This window comes from Ornithorhynchus anatinus, chromosome 19, assembly GCF_004115215.2.
Source record: "Ornithorhynchus anatinus isolate Pmale09 chromosome 19, mOrnAna1.pri.v4, whole genome shotgun sequence".
NCBI lineage: Eukaryota > Metazoa > Chordata > Mammalia > Monotremata > Ornithorhynchidae > Ornithorhynchus > Ornithorhynchus anatinus.
Window position 1 is genome coordinate 8,086,636 of NC_041746.1, and position 23,919 is coordinate 8,110,554.

General features: G+C 49.3%; 2 protein-coding genes across 2 annotated transcripts in view; both read left to right on the forward strand.

The window, feature by feature from the left end:
• EPRS1 (glutamyl-prolyl-tRNA synthetase 1) overlaps positions 1 to 1,641 on the forward strand; it is a 44,649-nt gene extending 43,008 nt beyond the window's left edge. Inside the window, 1 exon segment of the mRNA XM_029047121.2 lies at positions 1,266 to 1,641. Coding sequence (XP_028902954.1) covers positions 1,266 to 1,416 — 151 coding nt within the window. The 3' untranslated portion in view covers positions 1,417 to 1,641.
• A 2,704-nt stretch (positions 1,642 to 4,345) lies between these two features.
• On the forward strand, positions 4,346 to 23,708 carry SLC30A10 (solute carrier family 30 member 10). The gene is given in 6 exon segments (XM_039914811.1): positions 4,346 to 4,618; positions 4,620 to 4,755; positions 17,682 to 17,703; positions 20,284 to 20,384; positions 21,615 to 21,854; positions 23,138 to 23,708. Coding segments are annotated over 6 exon segments (1,269 nt in total). The 3' UTR covers positions 23,635 to 23,708.
• The last annotated feature ends 211 nt before the right edge of the window (positions 23,709 to 23,919 follow it).

Below are 23,919 nucleotides of genomic sequence, written 5' to 3' on the forward strand. Positions count from 1 at the left end.
CCTCTAAATGAATACTATTTAACTGAGGTTCTTTTTTAATAAGAAGTGTTTGAAATAACTAGGCTACATGGCCAGCTTCTGGGGTGCTTCTTATTTTTGGTCTTTCAAATTTTTTTTTAATTTAGTTGGAGGAAATGTAATCTGGTCATTCTTTTGTTTAAGGCCCTAGTAAAGATTAACTTCAAAGCATGAAAAATATGCGTGGCGTGATGGAGATCAATTGGGGTAGTCCCTTCCCCCCAAAACATAATCTTATAAAGCACTAAGGTTCCCCCCCTTACCTCACCCCTCACATTTTTTCTACTTCAATTCAAGGAAATGCTTCTTTTCATATGCTTGTGGTCCAAATCACATATCCCTTTTGTCTCTGGGGAGATAGAAATGCAATCCATTGTGTTTATGTAGTGCCTTTACACCTAGAAATGTTCACAAAGCTATTTCACTGACCTTCTTTAGTACCCTAGAAAGTTCAATTTGCAGGAACAGTTCGACTCATCCCTCACTTTGTAGAAAATTGAAGTCTCATCAGTACACCAATACTTCATTCCTGTTTTTTTTCTGTAAAGCATTACTGTATAACTCTGAAACCAAGATGAGAATCTTTCCCACTGGATTATCAAGGGCTCTCTCGAACAGTGAGGGCTAAGCTGCAGGGTGGATAACTACAAAAGGCTTCTGCTCCTCCTCTTCAACGGGAGGTGGTATAAGGCGCTGAGAGGTAGAGGAGGAGGAGCAAAGGAACTGGGGGTTGGGGAGCTGGGGTCAGTAAAGCCTCAAAGGCTGTATTTTAATGTGTGGCACTGAGTTCAGATCCCATGAGCTGCTGCTAGAAACTCCTATTTGTGCAAAACACCATCCTGGAAATAGTGATTGCTGTTCCACGATCCACTGGCTGGAGAGGCAATAGCTTATTATTTTTTTTATTATTATGGTATTTATTAAGCGGTTACTATGTGCCAAACACTGTTTTGAGCGTGAGGGTAAATACAAGATCATGAGATCAGACACAGTCCAGGCCCACATGGGGTTCACAGTCTAAACAGCCTAATTTAGGCCTCGCAGCCTAAATGAATATCCTGTTCGATCACACCGATTCATTTGAAAATTTTCCATGGTAACGAGTTTTACTATTCCTGAGGACCAGATCGAGGGCACTTAGATCGAGGATCCCACTGATTTCAGAACAGTGCAGGATTTAACTTGACCGTGAAACTCTGCGTCCTGGTAGGACACAGACAGGAAGGAAATTGTGTTTGTCGTTGCAGGGATCAAGATCTCGAACCTGGCGCCCCATCCATGGGAGCGAAAAGTCTCTGCATCCCCTTCAAACCTCTCTGTCAGCTGCAGCCTGGAGCCACGTGCATCTGTGGCAAGAGCCCCGCCAAGCACTACACCTTATTCGGTCGTAGTTATTAGTGCCAGTGTCGCCTCTCTGATTTCCAAACCTCCAAACCTTTTTTAAACTACAAGGCTGAAAACCGTCCCACGTACATACCGGTTTTGTGACTTTTTAGATGAAAATTGTAAAAACAAAGCCATAAGAAACAGTTTAAAAAAAAAAAAGTCATCATTGTCTCAGCATAGCAGTGGTAAGGACTTTTCTGTAAACAACTCTAAAAATAAATATGTATTGTGAGCTATTATTGCCTCTGAGTTTGACTCGTTTTGGTGGGGTGGTCCAGTTCGTTATTTCACCAAAAAATGTCCCGATGGAAAAAAAGGTGATGAAAATAGTCAAAGGGATTCATTTTAAGTCACACCACTGTCCTAGCTACAGTATATGGATTGTAGTATATAACTGCATCCTTGACAAAAGAGGGTCAACTTGGTTTTTCTCTGATAATTAGTCATGTGGGAACCTTAAAGGATTGAAACGTTTCTGTTGTTCTCTATGTAACTTTTTAATGTAGTATGTTTAAAGTATCCTTTAATCAGCATTTTAAAAGAAATTAGGGACTTTCATTTTTAGAGTGTTCATCTAATTCGGGTAATCAATCTTTTTATTTTTTGAGTGTCACTTGTTACTTTTACCTGAAATTTTATTGGTTGATCTATGAAGTAGACCGTACTCCATCCCCTGGCATCCCAAGAATTTGACCCTGACAGGTGAGCCGCTCACAGGCCGGTGGTATAAGCAGCCTCACGACCCTGCTGGGAATTTTCAGGGCCCTTTTGATGACTTCCAAATTAGGATGACACTTTTTGTTTTCTCTGCCTCCACCATCTGATTGTGACTGGATGTAATCCCTGTACTACATGGGGCTTACAGACCAAGTAGAAGGAAGAACAGGTATTGAATCCTCCTTTTACATTGAAGAAATGGAGGCAGAGAGAAGTTAAGTGGCTTGCCCCAGGGTCACAGCAGACAAGTGGTGCAGGGATTAGAACCCAGATCTTCTGACTCCTGGATCCATGCCCTTTTCACTTGGCCATGGTGCTTCCCTTCCTCCAGCTCAGTTGAAGAGCTTTGCTGAAGGGGGAGGGAAGGAGAGGAAACAGCTTCTTTGGGAGAAACTTTTTTTCTAAATAAAATATAACATGGCCAGATAGCCATTAAAGAAATGGTATTTATCTTAAGAGATATTTTTACAATTCAGACTTTCTGCAAATCCAGGCAAGGTGCTTTTTCCACCAGTTCCTCCCCACCCCCCTCCTTATTCCAAATTAAACTAGTTTTTACTATAAAAGCTACATTTTCCTAGCTTGTGGGTGATAATGCTGTATGACATGGCATCACAAGTCCAACAGAAGTTAATTATTTTTTTTTTTGCTGGTCCCCCTAAGGCACAAGGGTTGTTACTATCATAAAAAGAGATTAAATTTATCTGCCACATTGTGTCCTTCCAAACCGACATTGCTTGCTGCCAAATAGCTCATTCTTCTAGTCTGCTACAAATCAGTTGTTAGAGATTTGTTCTGGTGTCTTGCCAGGAATCGACGCGCAAACTGATCAACCTCCAGCGACCGGATTCTCCCTCTTTTACTTTAGATCACGAGCAAGACATCTATCCTTTTCAGGGGCTCCCGTCCCAGGTTCCAAGATGGCAAAGCTGGGGACTCTGCAGTAATTTACATGAAGCCCTTCAGTGGGCCAGGTTGCCTGTCTGCAGGCTCTGCAAGTCTCTTCTATCCATTTCTTTCCCTTTCCTACGTTGGTTTTCCAGCTTTCCATCCCAAATGGCTCTTCAATTATGTTATTAGTTGGTTCTCGCCCTTGCCTTAGATAAAGAATGTCCCTCACGCCCTGCACAACAAAAAGCAACATCTGATGTTGCCAAGGATCAAGGAGAGGGACCTGAGCCAAGAACTTGGACAAAGTGAAGGGGCAAAATTCAAAACAAAGTGATACTTGATTACAATTACTAATCACTTACTGAGAACTTGAAACCTTTAACTCTGTGGCAAATTCCCTTGGATTCCAACTCCAGCAATTTCCAACAGCCCCTTAGTGGAGGCCCTTAACTCAGTATCTTAAGGTCCGTGGAATGGTCCTTATTCCAAAGTTGTAAGTAATTAGGACCAGGGAAAAGACTGACGAAGCAGGAGTTGAATGAGATTTAGGTGTTTATTAATGAATTCTTGTCGGTGCTTAATCATTGGTATTTATTGAGCACTTACTATAAGCATAGCACTGTCCTAAGTGCTCAGGAGAGTACATTATAACAAGAAACAGACACGTTCCCTGCCCACAGTGAGCTTAGTCTAAGGGGGAGACAGATATTAATTTCGGGGCCCTGAGAGACGTGGGGAGACAGCGAGTGCCTGCTAAATAGTAACCTGACGAAGGGACCGTTTCTACCAAATGTCGATCAATTAAACGGTCGTGATTATTGAGTGCTTACTGTGTGCAGAGCACTGTACTGAGCGCTTGGGGGAGAGTACAGTGTAACACAGTTGGTAGAAACGTTCCCTGCCCGCAACGAGCTTACGGTCAAGACGGGGTGCACAATATCCATTCTACAGTGTAGCAGCTACATTGTACTGTATTCTTCCAGGCGCTTAGTACAGTGTTCTCTACACAGAATGCTCAATAAATACCACCGATTGACCCATCGATTCCCTCCACCTGAGCCAGTCAGTGAAACTGAGAGGGGTAGCTGGAAACCGGGGGCTCTCACCGACTCCGGTCTCCCCACCTGACAGCTCTTGCTTAATTGCCCTTTAAACCGCTTTATGGCTTTACTGCAGCCTATAAACCATTTCTAAATATGCCGAGCCCTCAGAGGAAGGCCGAAGAGAGACAGTTCTAGAGGAGCGGTAATCGCTAAATCGTCAGCCCAGCCACCTCCCTGCTAAAGCCCGGCCGCCCCTCGCCCCCAGAGTGACAGCCAGAGAGCCGGCGGGCATGGGGCGGTACACGGGCAGAAGCTTCCGCCTGCTCGTCATGACCGCTGTCAGCTTTCTGCTGTTCGCGATGGAGTTAGCGGTGGCCTACGTCGGCAACTCCCTCTCCTTGGCCTCCGACGCCGTCGCGGTCCTGTCGCACCTCATCTCCATGATCATAGGGTTCTTCGGGGTGCGGGTCAGCCGTGTCCGGTGGCACAGACGGAACACCTTCGGCTTCCCCCGGGCCGACGTCCTGGGAGCCTTCGGCAACTCCGTCTTCGCCACGGCCTTGAATGTTCAGCATCCTGGTCGAAGCCCTCAAGAGGTACATCAACCCCCAGAAGACGGACAACGTGCTGCTGGTGCTCGGGGCTGGAGTTACGGGGCTCGCCGTCAACATCCTCAACTACGTTATTTTTCTGGACTGCTGTTACCGAAACGGCCCCCTCGGTCCAGGATGACGTCGAAACAGGTAAATCCGGGGCGATCGATCCTTCTAACCGGGGCCGCTCCTTTGTTCGTTTCCGTACTGGACTTCTGAGGCTGCTTTGGTCAATGATGCCTCGTCAATTTATTTGCCGGGGGTGAGGAGGTGAAAATAAGAGTTCTTGAATGGGGAAGGGGGGGAGGAGGAGCTCGCTAGTACGCCGGAGGAAGCACAGCACTTTCCCACCAGAGTTTCTCTTTTTTTGTTTATTTGCAGTTGGTGTTTTCCGAGAGAAATCGTGAAAGAGACTTGCTTGAAGCAGAGAGTCTAGAGTCCTGAGGTGGGAGAGTAAGAAACAGCTGAAAGGAAAGTGATGTGCGCCCTTAGCATTCTCCTGAAAGGCTTATTTGGTGGAATAAGAAGGTGAAAGAAAGCGGGGTCAAAGTTGAACTTGCAGAGGGCATTTTGGAAAGTTGCGGGTGTTAGGTTTAATACTTTTCTAAAAAATAGTCTCTCGCTTCAGAATCCATGCAGCGAATCTTACCGACGATTGGGGTTGACGAATCCTAAAGAGCGCGTCAGGGAGGAATGTTTTGTCAAAATAAAATAGGAAGATGATGAGTAAAAGAGATCTTTGTCAAGGGTAATAGCTTCTCTGTGTGAGAAAAATTTGCACGGCCACTCAAAGTGGTATAGACTACCCTCAAAAAACCTTTAAAATTCTTATTTTGGAAAGGAACTGAAGTGGGAGAGTGTTTCGATGAGACTATCGGTTGTGTGAGTTTCAGTTCCCCTGGAAGGAATGTTGAAAATCAGAGCAACAGATGGAGCAGTTTCTTTGTCAGGAGACCGAACAGTGGATTCACATTTGCTATCCCGAGTCCTTCGGTAAGGTCGTTTCCATAAAGACCGCCCCAGCGGGGGTAGCCTTTTGAGAATTTATGGTTCGGGTTGCCCTAGTCCAGATCTTTTCTGATAACATGGGAAGAAACTTGTCTGCAAAAGTTTAAGGTTTTTTCCTTGCTTAATCCTGGTCAGCTCTTCTCCATCTGGGGGGAGCAGAATACCACGAGGGATGACTTGGATGAAAAACGATAGGGGAAAATTGATTCAAAATCCTTTCGTTTTATCCTACTCAGCTATTGACGTCTGCAAATACAGTCATTCCCTCCAGGCCCCAACCCCTCGTCTCCGTCTGCCTATGGATAAAATCATACTTTAGGAGCAGTCACAAGGGGTTATGGACTTTCACAGAACTTACGAAAGATGGCAGCCTCCCTTAATACTCTAAGGGAACCAGATGGTCAGTCCCCTTTGAGAACACTTAATTTGGACTGTTGGGAAGTTGCTTATTTGATAGCAATGTGTGGGAACAATTTAATAGTCGGTTAGAAGGCAGGTACATGGGTAAGGCATAGCACAGATAAAAAGTGCAAAGTTGGAAGGGAGAGAGGGGATCCAAAAGAGCCTCCAAGAAAGGAACTTGCCGGAATTTAGAGAGAGAAGATGAAGATGAAGGTAATGGAGATGGGGCCTCCGGAGAGAAGGCTGGGGGAAGAAAAAACAGTAAACGCTTGAATTGGATAGTTCCTCAGACACCGGCTCTGTGGGGCGGTGTAGCATGGAGGAGTATTTTATCTATTTTAGTAAATATTAGGGAAAGGAGATTAGAAAATGCCCTTCTCAATTGATCTTAAAGAGAAAGAGGATCCAGAACATTTTGCTAAATAATCAAAACCCTAAGTCTGAGTAGGTTGAATTCAGCAAGGCTGTAATCGATCAGTTGTATTTATTGAGCGCTTGCTCTGCGCCGAGAATGGTACAAAGCATTTTATGAAGCTCTGAGGGCATTTCGGAGATCGAGGCAGAGAATGTAGTACTTTATTATTCTGAAATTCCTGAGCACCTAGCATAGTGTGCAGTACCAAGAGGACACTCAGTAAATTCTACTACTTACTACTTCATTTGCATCACATGTAGGGGCTCCACAACTAAACTGAGCCGGTTTCAACATAATGCATTTTCAGATTAACAAATGTAAATTTGTTAAATTTGGAAACAGCATGACCTACTGGAGAGAGCACGGGGACTGGGAGTCTAATTCTAATCCTGGCTCCACCACTTGTCTGCTGTGTGACTGTGGGCAAGTTTCTTAACTTCTCTGTGCCTCAGTTTCCTCAACTATAAAATGGGGATTCAATACCTGTTCTCCTTCTTAGACTGTGAGCCCCATGTGGGGACTTGAATCTACCCCAGTGCTTAGAACGGTATTGAATGCATAGTAAGGCACTTAACAAATAGCATTTTAAAAAAGTTAATCTACCCAGAGGGCGTATAAAATCACTTTACTGTAAGAGCATTATGTGTTTAGCAACACGTTCTGTCACAGAGCGTTAGCTCTGAGGCAGTTCTTGCTTTCCTCTAGAAATGGGTAGCTTGACTAAATGACATCTGCCGGCACATGCCAAACCTCAGTGTATCAAATCATCTGTCACCACCCCAACCAATGACCCGATTTGAACTCAATCTTTATTTGCCCTGCTTGCTCTCTTGTGGAACTGTAGCTCAGGGTGACTAACCTAAAGATGTGAAAAAGGAAAGAAACATCCGAAACAAGGCACCTCAAAGCTCACTCTGCTCCATCACCCCCAAGATCATCTTCGGAAGCTGGAGACTCACTGGACTCGAAGGACCCTTCAGTATCGTCAATTTTTTCCATGCCAGACCGATAGAGATAGTTACTGCCACCCCTCTGCTCATGTATAATCTGAGAGGGCACTGGCATCAACCAAGAGGAAAAAAAATACCTGGATGCACAGAAGAACTGGGATCTTAATTTCAGCTGTTATTTCTAAAGTTCACTCTTGTCAAAACACTGGAGGAGGACGGTGAAAGGGGTCGGCGGGAGATAGAGAAGATCGGGGCACGGTGAGTAAGCTGGGGCTAGAGGAGCGGAGCGTGAGGGCTGGGCTGGAGTAGGAAATGCCTGAGGAGAGTTAGGATGGGTTTGAGCTGATTGAGTGCTCTAATGATAAGGAGTTTTGTTTGATGTGGAGGTGGATTGGGCAGCCATATACTCATATACCTACCCTCCATTTCTCCTAAAGTTATTTTAGTGTCTGTCACACGGGCAGAATCTGAGCTCCTTCAGGGCAGGGACCAAGGGCATCGACTCCATTATACTCTCTTGAAAGCTCAGTAGGCTACTCTACCCACAGTGGATGCTCATTAAATACTATTATTACAGAATTTAAGCACTTACTATGTGTCAAGCACTGTTCTAAACAACGGGGTAGATATAAGTTAATCAGGTCAGACAGTCCCTGTGTCTCATGGGGGCCCAGAGAATAAGTAGAAGGGAGAACAGATATTTCAACACCATTTTACCGATGAAGAAACTGAAGTACGGAGAAATAAAGTGACATACCCAAGGTCACACAGCAAGCAAGTGGCGGAGACAGAATTGGCACTCGGGTCCTTTGACACCCAAGTCCGTTCACTAAGCCAACTGCCCCTCATCGATTGATTGGGCACAGCTGCTTCTGAAGTGAAACTGAAAATTCTATTAGAAACCTTGAATCAATCAATCATGGTGTGTTATTGATCACTTATTTTATGCAGAGCAGTGTTCTAAGCACATGGGAAAGTACAATATAACAGAGCCCGGTAGAGTCACCCCTTCCCACAAAGAGCTTACAGTCTACAGGGGGAGACAGACATTAAATAGATTAGAGATAGGGGAAATAGAGGTATATAGGAGACGTATATAAGAGACGTACATAAGTGCACAGACCCACAGGGGTGTGTAGAGAAGCAGCGTGGCTCAGTGGAAAGAGCCCGGGCTTGGGAGTCAGAGGTCATGGGTTGTCAGCTGGGTGACTTTGGGCAAGTCAATTCACTTCTATGTGCCTCAATTCCCTCATCTGTAAAATGGGGATTAACTGTGAGCCTCATGTGGGACAACCTGATTACCTGTATCTACCCCAGCACTTAGAACAGTGCTCTGCACATAGTAAGTGCTTAACAAATACCAGCATTATTATTATCAGTGTTTAAGAGATGCATAGTCAATACGGAGGGGAGGGTGGATAGAGGGAGCCACAGCATAAAATATTTTAAATTCTCCATTCCATTAATCTCTGTGGAAGAAGAAAATGAAAAAAAATTCTTTAGGGGAAGAATTCTTCCCGAGCTATTTGAGACTCCTTTCCTGAGGTTCCAAAATTTGGAGTTGTACAGTTAGTCCTAACTGGTGCTTAGGATCCCTCTAGGTCTTTCTTGTGAATTCACGCCTTTCATCCTCCCTCTTCCACCTCTCCTTCCCTCACTCCTCACCTCCCTAACAGATGTCTCAAAGGAGGAATGAAAAGCAATGGAAAAAGCAAGGGATTACAGGTAATAGCCACTAATACAAGTGCTAGAAGAAAAACGGCGAAGAAGTGGATGAGTAAATCGAATGGGTTAAGAAAGAAAACTGAGGGAAGTCTAAGAAGCTGGTCTAGCACATAAGATGACTGGAAGGAAGCTGTTTGAGACACCAAGCCAAAGGCAGAGTTTTCTCGCGCTTCTTAACCGTGGTACATCTGCCTCCGGATTCTGGTTGGTTGCTCTGTCTTACAAGTAGCACGATATTGCAGGAGAAAGTACAGAGAATGACAATTAGAATGACCAAGAGAATGGAACAGATTCCATGGAAAGAAAGACCGAAAGGATCAGTCTGGAAAAAAAAACAAACAAGAGAAGGGGCTGGGTTCACAATGAACAAAATCCTGCAGTGTGTAAATGTGGAATAGTCTTCATTAAATCCCACAACAGCTGAAAGAGGGACATCCACTAGAGCCTGGAGGTAGGAGGTTCAAAACAAACCAAAAGAAATCTTCACGGGCAGCGAGCGGTAGATAAACATCAGGAATGATAGTAATGATGGTATTTGTTAAGCGTTTACTATGTGCTAAGCGGGTTGTCCCACGCGGGGCTCAGTCTTAATCCCCATTTTACAGATGAGGTAACTGAGGCACAGAGAAGCTAAGTCACTTGCCCAAAGTCACGCAGCAGACAAGTGGCGGAGCTGGGACTAGAACCCATGACCTCTGACTCCCAAGCCTGTGTTCTTTCCACTCAGCCATGCTGCTTCATGCTGCTTCCACAAATTGTAGAGGCTGAAAATATAAATGGGTCCTATACTGGATTCCTGGATTATTAGATGGGAAATTTAGTGATACTGCAAAGTTCATCCTTATCTAGGATGGATGTTGCTCCCGTCGAGGATCGGTGAACCAGCTCTCGGACTCTGATGTCAGCAAGGCTTCAACCAAACTGGGGAAGCTTTGTGGTCCAGGGTCTAGTGGAAAAACCTTGAGGCTGGGAGACGGGAGCCCTGGGTTCTACTGGTTCAGCCGCTGATCTGTTGCGTGACCTTGGGCGGGTCACGTTACCTCTCTGATCCGCGTCTCCTGTCTCTCCCCTCCCCTCCGGGATGTTGGGAGGATAAAAATGAGATAACTGTTGGGAAACCACTTTAGAAAAATATAAAGTGCTACATTTAAAAAAAAAAGCAACCCATAAAATATTAGTATTATTTGGTGACCGTGGACAATCCCCCTACACTTCAGAAAAGCAGGGAAAATCGGATTTTTAAATTTTGGGGAGGAATGTTTTCTTTCCTTCCTGATCTGATATTTGGGTACCATTCAAGAACTACTGGTGTGGTTTGTTCTGAAACTCTCTACTCTATGGTTTTGTATGATAATGGAGAATTTGGGTTATTGAGTTTTATTCATGAAAATGGTCATATTTATTGTCCCTTATACAGTGATTGTCATAAAGTAGCTCAGTTTACATGCTATCGCCAGGCGGGACCAGGCAAAATGTTCCCAGCTCTGTTAGAGTCTTCTCTGATCCTGGACATCTAGTAATATTCATGATGAAATTTATTAAGCACTTACTATGTGCCAAGCACTGTACCAAGACCTGGAATAGATACAAGACAATCAGTTTGGACACAATCCTTGCCCCAAGTGGGACTCATAGTCTGAAGGGGAGGGAGAACAGGTATTTAATCTCCATTTTGCAGATGAGAAAACTAAGGGACAGAGAAGTTAAGCAACCTGCCTAAGGTCACATCGCAGACAAGGGACAGAGCTGGGGTTCTCTGATTCCCTGATGCCAAGGCCCATAATCTTTCCATCAGGCACCGCTGTATCTCGACATTTTTTCCCGGTGTATAGAGCTAGGCCAGGGGTAGAAGGTGGGAAATGAAAAAAATAAAAAAAAAAGAAATAAAAATTAAACATTAATTTGAAACTCGCCTAAGAATAAGCTGCCCAAAGCTCATCCAACATTTGTAAAATACAGACAAATCATTCGAGTATCTAATGTGCGCCCACCACCGTACTCAAGATCTGGGAGAATACAGTAGAGTTAGTAGTCAAAAGCCCTGCCTCAAGGACCGTGCAATCTAATGGGGAAGACGGAAACTAAAACAGATTTCAGGAGGAAGTAATAGCATATGTAAAATAAGGTCAACGGTGCTGGGGAAAACTAAGCACCAATCCTCTGGTAGCCCTTCTAACCATTTTAATAGCCCTTAGAAAAATCTCTAGCGCAAAAGGCTTGATTCTCTGCAACCCAACAAACCATCCCGCAAAACAGATCTCTGTGTGCCAGCTCATTTTTCAAGTTTCCATCCTATCAGTTGCCAGTTGACATATTTGGGTGGTGAGAGATCAGCTCCATGTTTTCTATCTCCCGTAGTGAGTGGAAAAACATAATGTTTGCTCTGGCCTCTCCCCCCCGGACACACTTTAAACACCGGCCATGGAAAATCAATGTTGGACTCTGTAAGTCATGCTTTCATATTCTCTTCCAGATGGTAAAAGTGCAGAGATCTTCAGCCCGTCTTGTAAAAGTTTGCAAGTCGCGTTAACTGCTGCTTTGGCCAACTCTGTCCCACAGAGAGCTCACCAACTAGAATGGGAGTAGGTGGAAAGGACAGATACACTTGGAAATCAATGGCAGGTTAATTGAATAAAACGAATAGGAAGAAACAGCCTCAGAGGAAGATCAAGTAGCCCTGGGGTGGTAAGAATTCTGTAAGCCAAGCCCCTCCCGCCCATCTCCCGGCCCAACGCCTCCACCATCTTTCTCCTCCTTGTCCGTGTTACCGGCTTAACTGCGGTCCTTTACGGAAATATTGCCGTCAGCATGACTGGAAGGCATAGATAGGGTAAGTTAACACCCACTCTGCCTATGATGAAAAACTGTCCAGAGTAATCTTCTCCTCACACCCCTAATCTTCCCCTCCACCCTCTTATCTCCACCAAAAAATAAATGAAATGCCTTTCCAATTCAGTCGGTCCAATCGTATTTCCATCATTTCTGAATGGCGTACTTATTCTGATTCCAATCCGTGTGCGTGATTAGTTAAGAAAGGATAACGACACTGCCGGGTAGATTAAATTACGTCAATAAAATCTAGTCATATCTTTATAGTGTCATTAAAGAGTGTGGGATGTACGTTTCTAAATAATTTTTTAGGAGTGTTCTCATGTAATATAGGGGTGGCCCTTTGGCTAGTCAACCCCCAGGGTGTGATGGATCATCATGGCCTAGTGGGAATAATAATAATAATAACAATAATAATGTCTACTATGTCAAGCGCTGAGAAGCACACGGGCCTGAAAGTCAGAGGTCTTGGGTCCTAATTCTGACCCTGCGACCGCTTGCTGTGTGACCTTGAGTAAGTCACTTAACTTCTCTATGCCTCAGTTTCCTCATCTGTAAAACGGGGATTCGATACCTGATCTTCCTCCTACGTAGACTGTGAGACAGACGAGGCGGGGATTGGGGCCGGCCTGATTTTCTCCTATTATCCCAGCGCTTAGTACAGTCGCTTAGCACCTCGTAAATACTTAACAAATATTAATGCTACTATTATTAGGCAGCCCCACAGCACTTATGTACAAAGCTGTAGAGTCTCCCCATCTAGACTGTGTCTCCCCCACTAGACTACAAGCTCAGCGTGGGCAGGGAATGATTCTGTTACATTGCGGTGTTGTACACTCCCCAAGCGTAAGTACAGTGTTCTGCACACAGTAAGGGCTCAATAAATTTGATTTCTTGATCCATCATTTATTTATTCTCACTAATGTCGCCCCCTCTAGACTGTAAACTCGTGCGGGCAGGGAATGTATCTACCAACTTTTTTATGCTGTACTCTCCCATCGCTCGGTACAGTGAACGGCCCGTGGTAAGAGCTCAATAAATATGCTCGATTGACTGGGAATGGCAAGGGTAAAGTCGACTTCAAGGCGATTCTTAGGGTTGATTCCCTGTGGGTTCCCCCGAGGGTGAGGCTTCTCTGGGGTAAAATCCTGCGGACGACGGATCTTCCCAAAGACGTCTCCCCGATCGCGAATGGTTGCCGTCCCTTTTTTGTGAGTTCTTCTCCTAGCGCGTATCACCCATTGTGGCTTCACTGTTTTCACTGTAACAGTTCTGCCCTTTTGGGTAACCCGTCGAAGGGCTAGGTTTCTGTGACTACAGAGAAGTTTTACAGTCGGGGTTGAACTGTGCCTGAAGGCATTTGGGTGCCTTCCCCGTGTTAGAATACTAGTCCTTATGGTATATGGTGAGCGCTTTCTCTGTGCCCAACGCTTGTTCTAAGCACTGGGGTAGATACCAGATAATCAGGTTGAACACAGTCCTTGGCCCAAAGGGGCTCCCGGTCCTAATCCCCATTTTACAGAGGAAGTAACTGAGGCACAGAGAAGTGAAGTGAGTTGTCCAAGGCCAAGCAGCAGACGCGCGGCAGGGCCAGGATTAAAACCCAGATCCTTTTGCCTCCCAGGTCCACGCTCTAATCCACTAGGCCATGCTGCTTTGTTGCAGGGTACTGTAGGGTACAGAAGCAGCGTGGCTCGGTAGAAAGAGCCCGGGCTGGGGAGTCAGAGGTGTTGGGTTTGAATCCCGGCCCTGCCACGTGTCAGCTGGGTGACTGTGGGCAAGTCACTTCACTTCTCAGTGCCTCAGTTTCCTCATCTGTAAAATGGGGATTAACCACAAGCCTCACGTGGGACAACCTGATGACCCTGTTATCTATCCCGGCGCTTAGAACAGTGCTCTGCACATAGTAAGCGCTTAACAAATACCAACATTATGATTATTAATAATGTTGGTATTTGTTAAGCGCTTACTATGTGCAGAGCACTGTTCTAAGCGCTGGGGTAAACACAGGGGAATCAGGTTGTCCCACGTGGGGCTCACAGTCTTAATCCCCATTTTACAGATGAGGGAACTGAGGCATCACTGCACGCTTTCGCGGGGAGCAGGAGGGAGGCCGCCAGCCCCGTCTACCTCTGGGCCACCTCTAAACCCTTCCGCCCAGTGACATCATATGGACAGGTCAGCCCTCGGGGTAGTCTCGCCCCTGGACACTCCACCCAGTGGCCTGGCATCTTGGGAATGCGCCCGACCTGCAGGGCAGCTGTGGTGGAGTGCGGACTAAAGTTCATCATACCTGGAGTTTACTACCACTGCGATATGCCTTTGCTGATCCTTGCATTTTTCTCCTCCGAGTTACGAGTGCCCAAGTTGCAAGCAGTGAGGTGGAATACATGGTCCTCGTAAGCCGGCTGCAAACAGCTCAGACCACTGTGGATTAGCGGGATCTCTCTTAGGTCGGTTGAACTGCCCCGCGTCTCCCAGTTAAATATTTCTAGGAACCAGGTGTGAGATTCAGGGACCAAGCGGGGAGAAATTTCGATTTCTTGAATTATGTTATCCTCCTTTAAAATTCCCTTGTGTTTTATACATGGACTAGGCGCTTGACTAAACTATGAGCAAAAACCCTCCCGTCTCTTTTTCTTTTCTGGAGCTCGAGCTCCGAGTGATTTACTAAATCCCCCTTTCTAGAGTGATGATGTCATGAAGGCCTGCTAAGATGTTCCAACGGCTGGAAACGGATCATTAATTTCCAGGGTGGATTTTTCTCACCCTAAAGCCCCAAACCTTCGCTGTTTGCCATGTATTTAAATATTTAAGTATTTGAGAAGCAGCGTGGCTCAGTGGAGAGAGCACGGGCTTGGGAGTCAGAGGTCGCGGGTTCTAATCCCGGCTCCGCCACTTACCAGCTCTGTGACTTTGGGCCAGTCGCTTCACTTCTCTGTGCCTCGTTTATCTCATCTGAAAAATGGGGATTAAGAGTGGAGCCCCACGTGAGACAACCCGACAACCTTGTATCTAGCCAGCGCTTAACGCAGGGCTTGGCACATAGTAAGCACTTAACAAATACCAAAATTATGATTATACTTACGTTGGCTAACGTCGATCTGGAATAAAGCAAGTTCCTAATTGAAGAAGTTGTATTGAATATACGTTTTTACCTCTTTGAAGTGATCTTTGCACAGATGGCTCGTGTTTCTGTCAGATGCAGTCTCAGAAGGGGCGTTTAGGGAAGGTCTACTTTTTGCCCTCTTGTAGTTAAGGAACGTTCTGACGGAATACTACTGTTGGGAAGCAATTTGGCCTAGTGGAAGGAACACGGGCCTGGGAGTCAGGGGACCTGGGTTCTAATCCCGTAGCAGACGCTTCTCTTCTTGCGTGATCCGAGGACAGTCACAACTTCACTGTGCCTCAGTTTCTTCAGATGCAAAATGAGGATTCGATCTCGCTCCTTTTTCCCACTTAGACTGTGAGCCCCATGTGAGACAGGGACCGCGTCTGACTTGATAAATTTATGGAGAAGCAGCATGGCTCAGTGGAAGGAGCCCGGGCTTGGGAGTCATGAGGTTCGAATCCCAGCTCTGCCACGTCAGCTGGGTGACTGTGGGCAAGTCACTTCACTTCTCTGGGCCCCAGTTCCCGCTTCTGTAAAAGGGGGATTAACTGTGAGCCTCATGTGGGACAAGCTGATGACCCTGTATCTCCTGCAGCGCTTAGAACAGTGCTCTGCACATAGTAAGCACTTAACAAATACCAACATTATTATTATTATTGTTAGATTTGTATCCACCCCAGCGCTTTGAACAGTGCTTACCACATAGTAAGCACTTAACAAATACTATATATATACATACATATTCCAGAGCTTTGAACAGTGTTTTGCATATAGTAAGTGCTTAACAAATGCCATTATTACACATATATACATGTATACATACTATGTACATAAATAGAGCGAGAAAGAGAACGAGGAGAGAGAGAGCCAAAAGTAGGGACGGCCTTTATGAAGGGTGTGTTAAAACCACATTTTGAAAGTCGTGGATTGGCCTCGAGATGGTTGGTGGTTCTGGGCGGCTCGTGCGGCAGCCCCTTGATCAGAAGACGTACCGAACGAAGACGGAGGGGATTTTGTGAAAAGAAAGGCTCCCGAGGGATGGGGTGTATGTGCGCGTGTCAGGGGAGGTCGATTCTTTCACGGATCAAGGATGGGGAAAGAGTAGATCCCGGAGACACGGTTTAGCCGAAAGCCGTGACGGCCGAGGACCGGAGAAGTTTGGGTATATGAACCGAGGAGAGCGGGCACTCGCAGACATTTAAGCGATAGTGACGGGTCCTCGGAGGAAAAGCTAGGCGTCTGCTTAGTTAAGGAATCCTTAGCGAGAATCTTGTCTTACGCTGGTGAGAATAAGGTAAACCGAACGTATTTTTGCCCGACTCGGCCGTCGTCGAAAATGAATCTGTTGCCGCCGCCGCTGCCGGGCCTTGTCGGATCCATCGGCGAAAGGGTCTCACGCCATCTCCCAAGGCCAAGACGGGGCCCTAGACCGGATCCACTCGGCCCCCGGTCTCCCGGGACTTGGGAAAAGGATGAGGCCGGGGATTCCCAAGGCCAAGACGGGGCCCTAGACCGGATCCACTCGGGCCCCGGTCTCCGGGGACTTGGGGAAAGGATGAGGCCGGGGATTCCCAGGGCCAAGACGGGGCCCTAGACCGGATCAACTCGGCCCCCGGTCTCCCGGGACTTGGGAAAAGGATGAGGCCGGGGATTCCCAAGGCCAAGACGGGGCCCTAGACCGGATCCACTCGGCCCCCGGTCTCTGGGGACTTGGGGAAAGGATGAGGTCGGGGATTCCCAAGGTCAAGACTGGGTCCTAGTCCGCATCCACTCGGCACCCGCTCTCCGGGGCCCTGGGGAAAGGATGAGGTCGGGGATCCTTAGGGCTCGGCGGAGGGCAGAGCAGGAGGGCCTGGTCTCGCCTTCGGACAGAAGGTCGGTAGCACCTCCGCCCTTGGCCAACGCAGGGATGGGACTCCACGACTTCTTCCCCCTCCCTCCTCCTCTTCCTCCCTCTTCCGTGTTCGTGCTCGGAGAAGGGAGTGATGCCCTGGCCTCGAGGTGACCGTCAAAGCGGACAGAGGGAGTGGGCAGGGCCGGAGGTGCAAGGTCCCTTCTGATTGCACTCGCTGCCCGGCTGCTCCTCCTTCGGAGGCCGGAGGCCGGAGGCCGGGGCTGGGGTCGCGCCGCCGCCTTATAAAAGCCAAAGGGCAGCCGCTCGCCCTCGGGGGAGGGAGGAGGAGGAGGAGGAGGAGGAGGAGGAGGAGGACGAGGCAGCGGCGGGCGCTGCACTTGTTGCCGAGGCCCAGCCCCGCGGGGAGGGGCGCCTCCCTGGTCCTCCCCCCGCCCCGGGACCGTGCGCTCTGCCCCGGGACCTGGCGCCTCCGGGACCGGGAGCTTCTAGGACGGCGCGCCCTCCCCAGGAGCGGGAGCCCCTCCAAGTCGGGCCCCCGGGACCAAGCGCCCTCGCCAGGACCAAGCGCCCTCGCCAGGACCAAGCGCCCTCGCCAGGACCTTGCGCCCCCGGGACCGTGAGCTCCTAGGACCGAGCCCCCTCCCCAGGACCGGGGCCCCCCCCCGGGACCGTTCCCCTCAGGACCTGGCGCCCACCCCAGGACCGTTCGCTCCCCCCAGACCGTGCGTCCTTCCCAGGCCCACTCGCCCCTCCGAGACCGTGCGTCCCCAGGACCGTTCCCCTCCGCAAGGACCGTGCCCCCCCTAGGACCGTTCCCGCTCAGGACCTTGCGCTCTCCCCAAGACCGTGCGCCCCCGGGACCATTCCCTTCCCCCCCCAGGACCGTGCTCCCTGCCCAGGAGCGTGCACCCTCCCCAGAGCCGTGCACCCCTAGGACCTTGCGCCCCCAAGACCGTGAGCTCCTAGGACCGTGCGCCCTCCCCAAGACCGTGCGCCCCAGGACCGTGCCTCCTCCCCAGGACCGTTCCCCCCCACCCCGAATCGTGCTCCCTCTCCAGGGCCGTGTCGTGTCCGCCCCCCCCCCAGGGCCGTGCCACCCCTAGGATCTTGCGCCCCCAGGACCGTGAGCTCCTAGGATCGTGCGCCCCCAGGCCCGTTCCCCCCCCGGCCCTTGCGCTCTGCCCAGGCCCATTCCCCTCCAGGACCGTGCGCCCTCCCCAAGACCGTGCGCCCCCAGGATCGCCCCCCTCCCCAGAACCGTGCGCCCCTAGGGCCGTGCGCCCCCAGGACCTCGAGCTCCTAGGACCGAGCGCTCTGCCCAGGACCTGGAGCTGCTCGGACCGTGCGCCCCCGGGACCTGGAGCTCTCGGGCCGGTGCGCCCCCAGGACCTTGAGCTCCTAGGAGCGTCCGCTCCGGCCGGGCCCTCGCTCCCCTGTCCCGAGGGGGCTCCCCGGCCGGCCGGCCCCCCGCCCGGCCCCCCGACCCCCCGGCCGGCCCCCCGCGGCCCCCGGGCCCGGCGGCGGGGCCCCATGGGCCGCTACTCGGGCAAGACCTGCCGGCTGATCTTCATGCTGGTGCTGACGGCCGCCTTCTTCGTGGCCGAGCTGCTGTCGGGCTACCTGGGCAACTCCATCGCCCTGCTGTCCGACTCGTTCAACATGCTGTCGGACCTGATCTCGCTGTGCGTGGGCATCGGGGCGGGCCGCCTGGCGCGCCGGCCCCGCCGCGGGCCCCGGGCCACCTACGGCTACGGCCGGGCCGAGGCGGTGGGCGCCCTGGCCAACGCCGTCTTCCTGTTGGCCCTGAGCTTCGCCATCGCCGTGGAGGCCGTGCTGCGGCTGGGCCGGCCCCAGTCCATCGAGCGGCCGGCCCTGGTGCTGGCCGTGGGCGCGCTGGGCCTGGCCGTCAACCTGCTCGGCCTGCTCATCTTCCGGGACTGCTCCTCCTGCCGCACCGCCTCCCGCGCCCGCTCCGCCGCAACAGGTGCTTTCCACCTGCGCCCTCGACCTCCCTTTCCTCAGCGCACCCCACTCCCTTCCCGTCTCCTCTTCCTTCCCCACGTGCATCCCCTCGCTCCCCACCGCACCCCCTTCCCGTCTCCTCTCCCTTCCCCAGATGCACCCTCCCCATCCCACCTCCTTCCCATCTCCTTTTCCTTCCCTAGGCACACCCCCTCTCTCCCACTCCATCCCCTTTCCATCTCCTTTGCCTTCCCTAGGTGCATCCCCTCTGTCCCCACCCCATCCCCTTCCCATCTCCTTCTCCTTCCCTAGGCGCACCCTCCCCCCCCCACCCCATCCCCTTCCCATCTCCTTTTCCTTCCCTAGGCGCACCCCCCCTCCCCATCCCACCTCCTCCACACCTCCTTTTCCTTCCCTAGGCTCACCCTCACCCCACCCCCTTTCCATCTCCTTTTCCTCCCCTTCGCTTCGCCAGCCCACCCGGCCTTCCCTCTCTTCAAGTTCTCCCGCTCCCTTTAATAATAATAATAATAATAATAATAATGATAATAATGATATTTGTTAAGCGCTTACTATGTGCCAAGTACTGTGCTAAGCGCTGGAGTAGATGCAAGGTAGTCAGGTTGTCCCACATGGGGCTCAGAGTCTTAATCCCATTTTACAGATGAGGGAATTGAGCCACAGAAAAGTGAAGTGGCTTTGCCCAAGGTCACGCAGCAGACAGGTGGCGGATCCGGGATTAGAACCCACATCCGGTGACTCCCAAGCCCGTGCCCTTGCCACAGCCACGCTGCTTCTCCACACCCCGCAACCAGCTCAGGCGCGGACCGGGAGGGATTTACTTCCGTATGACGAAGGAGGAAACTGAGGCATAGAGAAGTAAAGTGATTGGCTCAGGGTCACACCGCAAACAGGTGGCAGAACTGGGAGTAGGACTCAGGTCTCTTGACTCCCAGTCCGGGGCTTTTCCCACCGGGCCAGGCTGCTTCTCCAGTATTGGAAATGCATTTTCTTCATAGAAAAGAACATCTATCTTTTGGAGGAGCATATCTCTTTTCTTATTTTCCACCCTTTTTCTGAGATTGGGGTGGGGATGAGGGGGCGGGGAGGAGAGTGTTGGGGTTTTCGATATTTCTGAGTTTGCTTAAGGGTTAATGGAGGCACGGACAAAGTCCATAGGTGACAAGGTTTGCTTTGGGGCCAAATTGAACTGTCTCTATTTGCCTGGTCTATCTAGAGGGGAGGGGAAAGGTGGGGGTGGGAGTGGAGGGGTTACTGCCAAAATCAGAGGGCTTGTTTCTTTGGGTTTTTTAAAGAAATTCAACTGGTTTTGAGTCGCTTGGTTTCTTTTGTTTGTAGAATTTATACACAACACAGCGTTTCTTCTTTGAATGCAGGTGATTCCCTGAATACTCAGCATGGACCCGAACAGGAGATAGTGAAAAGAGAGAAAAAATCCGAAGCCTTGAACATCAGAGGTATATTGACTCAAGTGACCTTTAAACAAAAGGGAAGGAAAGCAAACACACACAAACCACCTCTCCCGACCCCCTTTGTCCACAGAACAACTACTGGGAACATACGATGAGCTTTTCAATTTTGTTTCATTTTAATTTAGGGCGGGGTTATTCGGAAAATGGGTTAATCACATGCAGACCTCTTTACTTCTTCCTCCATCTCATCCCTCCATCTCAGTATCTAGTCTGGGGAATGATACTGACGGCTGATTATTCACTTTGGTTCGGTTGAGAGATCGGCAGGATTTTTGTCCGATGGTATTTGTTAAGCGTCTACTGTATGCCGGCCACTGTACTGAGCGCTGGGGTAGATACAGACTAGTCAGGTTGGGATGAAGTCCGTGTCCCACATGGGGCTCGCGGTCTTAATCCCCATTTTACAGATGAGGTAACTGAGGCACAGAGGAGTTAAATGACTTGCCCAAGGTGACACACCAAGCAAATGGTGGAGCTGGGATTAGAACCCAGGTCCTTCTACCTCCGAGGCCCTTGCTCTGTGGGCTGTATGTGGGAACTGGGTCCGACCCCATTATCTACCCTGGTGCTTTGCAAGTAGTAAGCGCTTAACAAATACTATTATTATTATTACTGATCCTTGAGGAAGTCGGTGACTAGACGCGTAGTTCTGAAAGGGAAGAATGAAAGCGAACTGAGGCGGAGAGGGGAGGAAAAGAACCTAAAATAACCCGAAAGAGGCCCTTGTGTTGGAAAGAAAAATGACTCCAGAAGCTCGGAACCTCTTCAGCCGGCTCCGGTCTACGGATCCCGAGTGGAGATAGGGTTGTTGAGTGGTCTCAGGAGATGTGGTCCCCGTGGCTCTGCCTGCATAGTTTCTAGTTCAGTCTCTCTTCCTCTGTTCATTCTTTAGATCCCCGCAGTTGGTGACTTGACCTTTTCATCAGACTAGCAAGTGTACCCCCATGCTTTTTCACCGTGCTGTCGCCACCGCTAGAAGCTGGTTTTCAGTTCACTTAAAATCATCCATGACATTTCCTGAAAACGTTTACTCTGTACAATGCACTGCCCCGGCGCTTGGGAGGGTACGACAGAGGCGAAGGGCAGGAGCGTATAGTCTAATAGGAAAACGGGAAAACGTACCCCAAATCAAAGTGAGGATTTCTTGTTTAATCAAAAAGGGAACCCGGAAACGCCACTCTAACCATGACAGTGTTTCTAACCTCTCTCTTCTAGGTGTTCTCTTGCACGTAATGGGAGACGCACTGGGCTCGGTGGTCGTGGTCATAGCCGCCACCATATTCTACGTGCTCCCGCTCGATCCCTCTGAGCCCTGCAACTGGGAGTGTTACATTGACCCCAGCCTCACCATCCTTATGGTGATCATCATTCTGTCCTCTGCCTTTCCTCTCATCAAGGAGACGGCAACCATTTTGCTACAGATGGTTCCCAAAGGGGTTAATGTGGAAGAACTGAGTGAGTCGCTTTTGCTCTTTTATCCCCTTACGGTATTTTCGTCTGTGTAAAAATGAATGCCGGCATTATGCCTGGCCTCACGAGATCAGGTTATTAATTCCCCAACTTCTGTAAATTCCCAGGAGACGGGAGAAACTCAATTCTACGTTTGCATCCTAGCAACCTAACTCAAATGTGGGAGGATTAGTTGGAGTATGAAGCCCGAGAATGCTGTGCCTTAGCAGCTACAGATGCGGCTGGGATCCCAACTCCTGGGCTGATGGCTAGATGATAGTTGGTGCTAAGATCCTCCCCTCTCCCATTTCCTTCTCAGCTGTTCCACTTGGAAGGCACTGCCTGCAGCCTAATTGATTTTTGTATGTAGCGAGGAACCAGATCTATTGTATCACCGTAGAAACTGCTGCATTTAAATTCCGAGCACTCGTGACCTCTTTTGAGACCGAACTCTATTTCTTTGCTTAGCTTTTCCTGACAGAGGCACTAAACTCCGACTTAGGTGCAATATGCACACATAGAAATAAAAGCTTTAGTCTCTCTGTTTTTCATTTACCAGTAGACCAGTTATGTCACGATGCTCTCCGTGCCGAGATGGATAAAGTCATTTTCCAGCTACTCCGGTTTTGTCTGGACGCTTCTCAGTGTGCAACTGTGTACAAAAGAAGGTTTTTAGAATGTCTAGAATCTCTTCTATCTTGTGAATGTTTCCTGTTGCTGTATTTACTCCCGGATGCTTTATTGACTGATGATATAGTAAATGTGAAACAAAACATTCCAAAAGGTTGACGACTCCAAGTACAAGGGCAACTTGAATTCCGGCTCCATGGTTTCCATCCGAGTCTAACGGGATGACACGTGGACCCCCAAATCAATCAATCGATCGTATTTATTGAGCGCTTTCTGTGTGCAGAGCACGAGGAGGCTAATCTTTCGGTCTGACTTTCTCTGGCAGCTCTGCTAAGTAGCCAGTGGAGCACTTTTGAGTATCTCCCCTATCTGTCATTTATTTTCACGTCTGTTTTCTCCCGTAAGCTTGTAAGCTCCTCGTGGGGCAGGGAGAGTGTTTAGCAAGCTTGTTATAGTGTACTTTCCCAAGTGCTTAGCAGAGTGCTTTGTACACAGCAAGTGCTCGATAAATACCATTTGATCGATTGAATGACTTTGCTTTCTAGCCTGGTGGGCTAGAATGGTCAATAAGCAAGGACTACCTTGCTGTTCCCCAGCTACTTCTCTGAATTTTAACTTCATCGCTCCCCTTGCACCCTCTCTGCTCTTTCATGTTTCAGCCATCCAGCTGTCTCAAGTGCCTGGAATTAGCAGCATTCATGACGTGCACATCTGGGAGCTGGCCAGTGGGAAGACCATCGCTACCCTCCACGTCAAATGTCAAAAGAGCAGAGACTACCGAGATGCCAATTTCAAAATGCGGGAAATTTTCCACAACGCGGGCATCCATAGCGTGACCATCCAGCCGGAATACCTGGACCCTAAAGAGCCCACAGACCCGAAGGATTTAGTGCTCTTCTGCAGCTCGCCTTGCATCTCCAAGGCCTGCTCCAGCAAGTTGTGCTGCAATCAGGAAATGCCTCTCACTCAAGTCAACGGCTACGCTGAGCCCAACGGGGACGCTTCACGTACCGGGCCGTGGAGCGGAAGCTTAAGTAGAAGCGACGCGGCCGAAATTACCATCGAAGCAGACTGGGCCGGTCACCTGAGTGACCAAGGACAGGCTCTTCACAAACTGCAAAGGGAAAAGTCACCAACCAAGAGCACGCAATTTTAACTGGGCTCCAGCCCATCCTGAGATACTTTGAAGGTCCCTAAGGGGCCACCAGTCCCAACTGATGCATGTGAGGTGTTGGGGGTGGGGTGGGAGGGAGAGGGGGAAACCTTTCGGGGTTAGAGTCATGAACTAAAGCCAATAGCAAAAACCTTCCGTGCACAAATAAAGGGTTAATTGGATAATCAGGGGATTCCACAAAAACCTCCCGGTTTACCAGAGGGCCATTCAACTACCCAGGACTCCAGGAGCCTTAGCAGTTTGAGTTTGTGTACTTATATCTTTCTT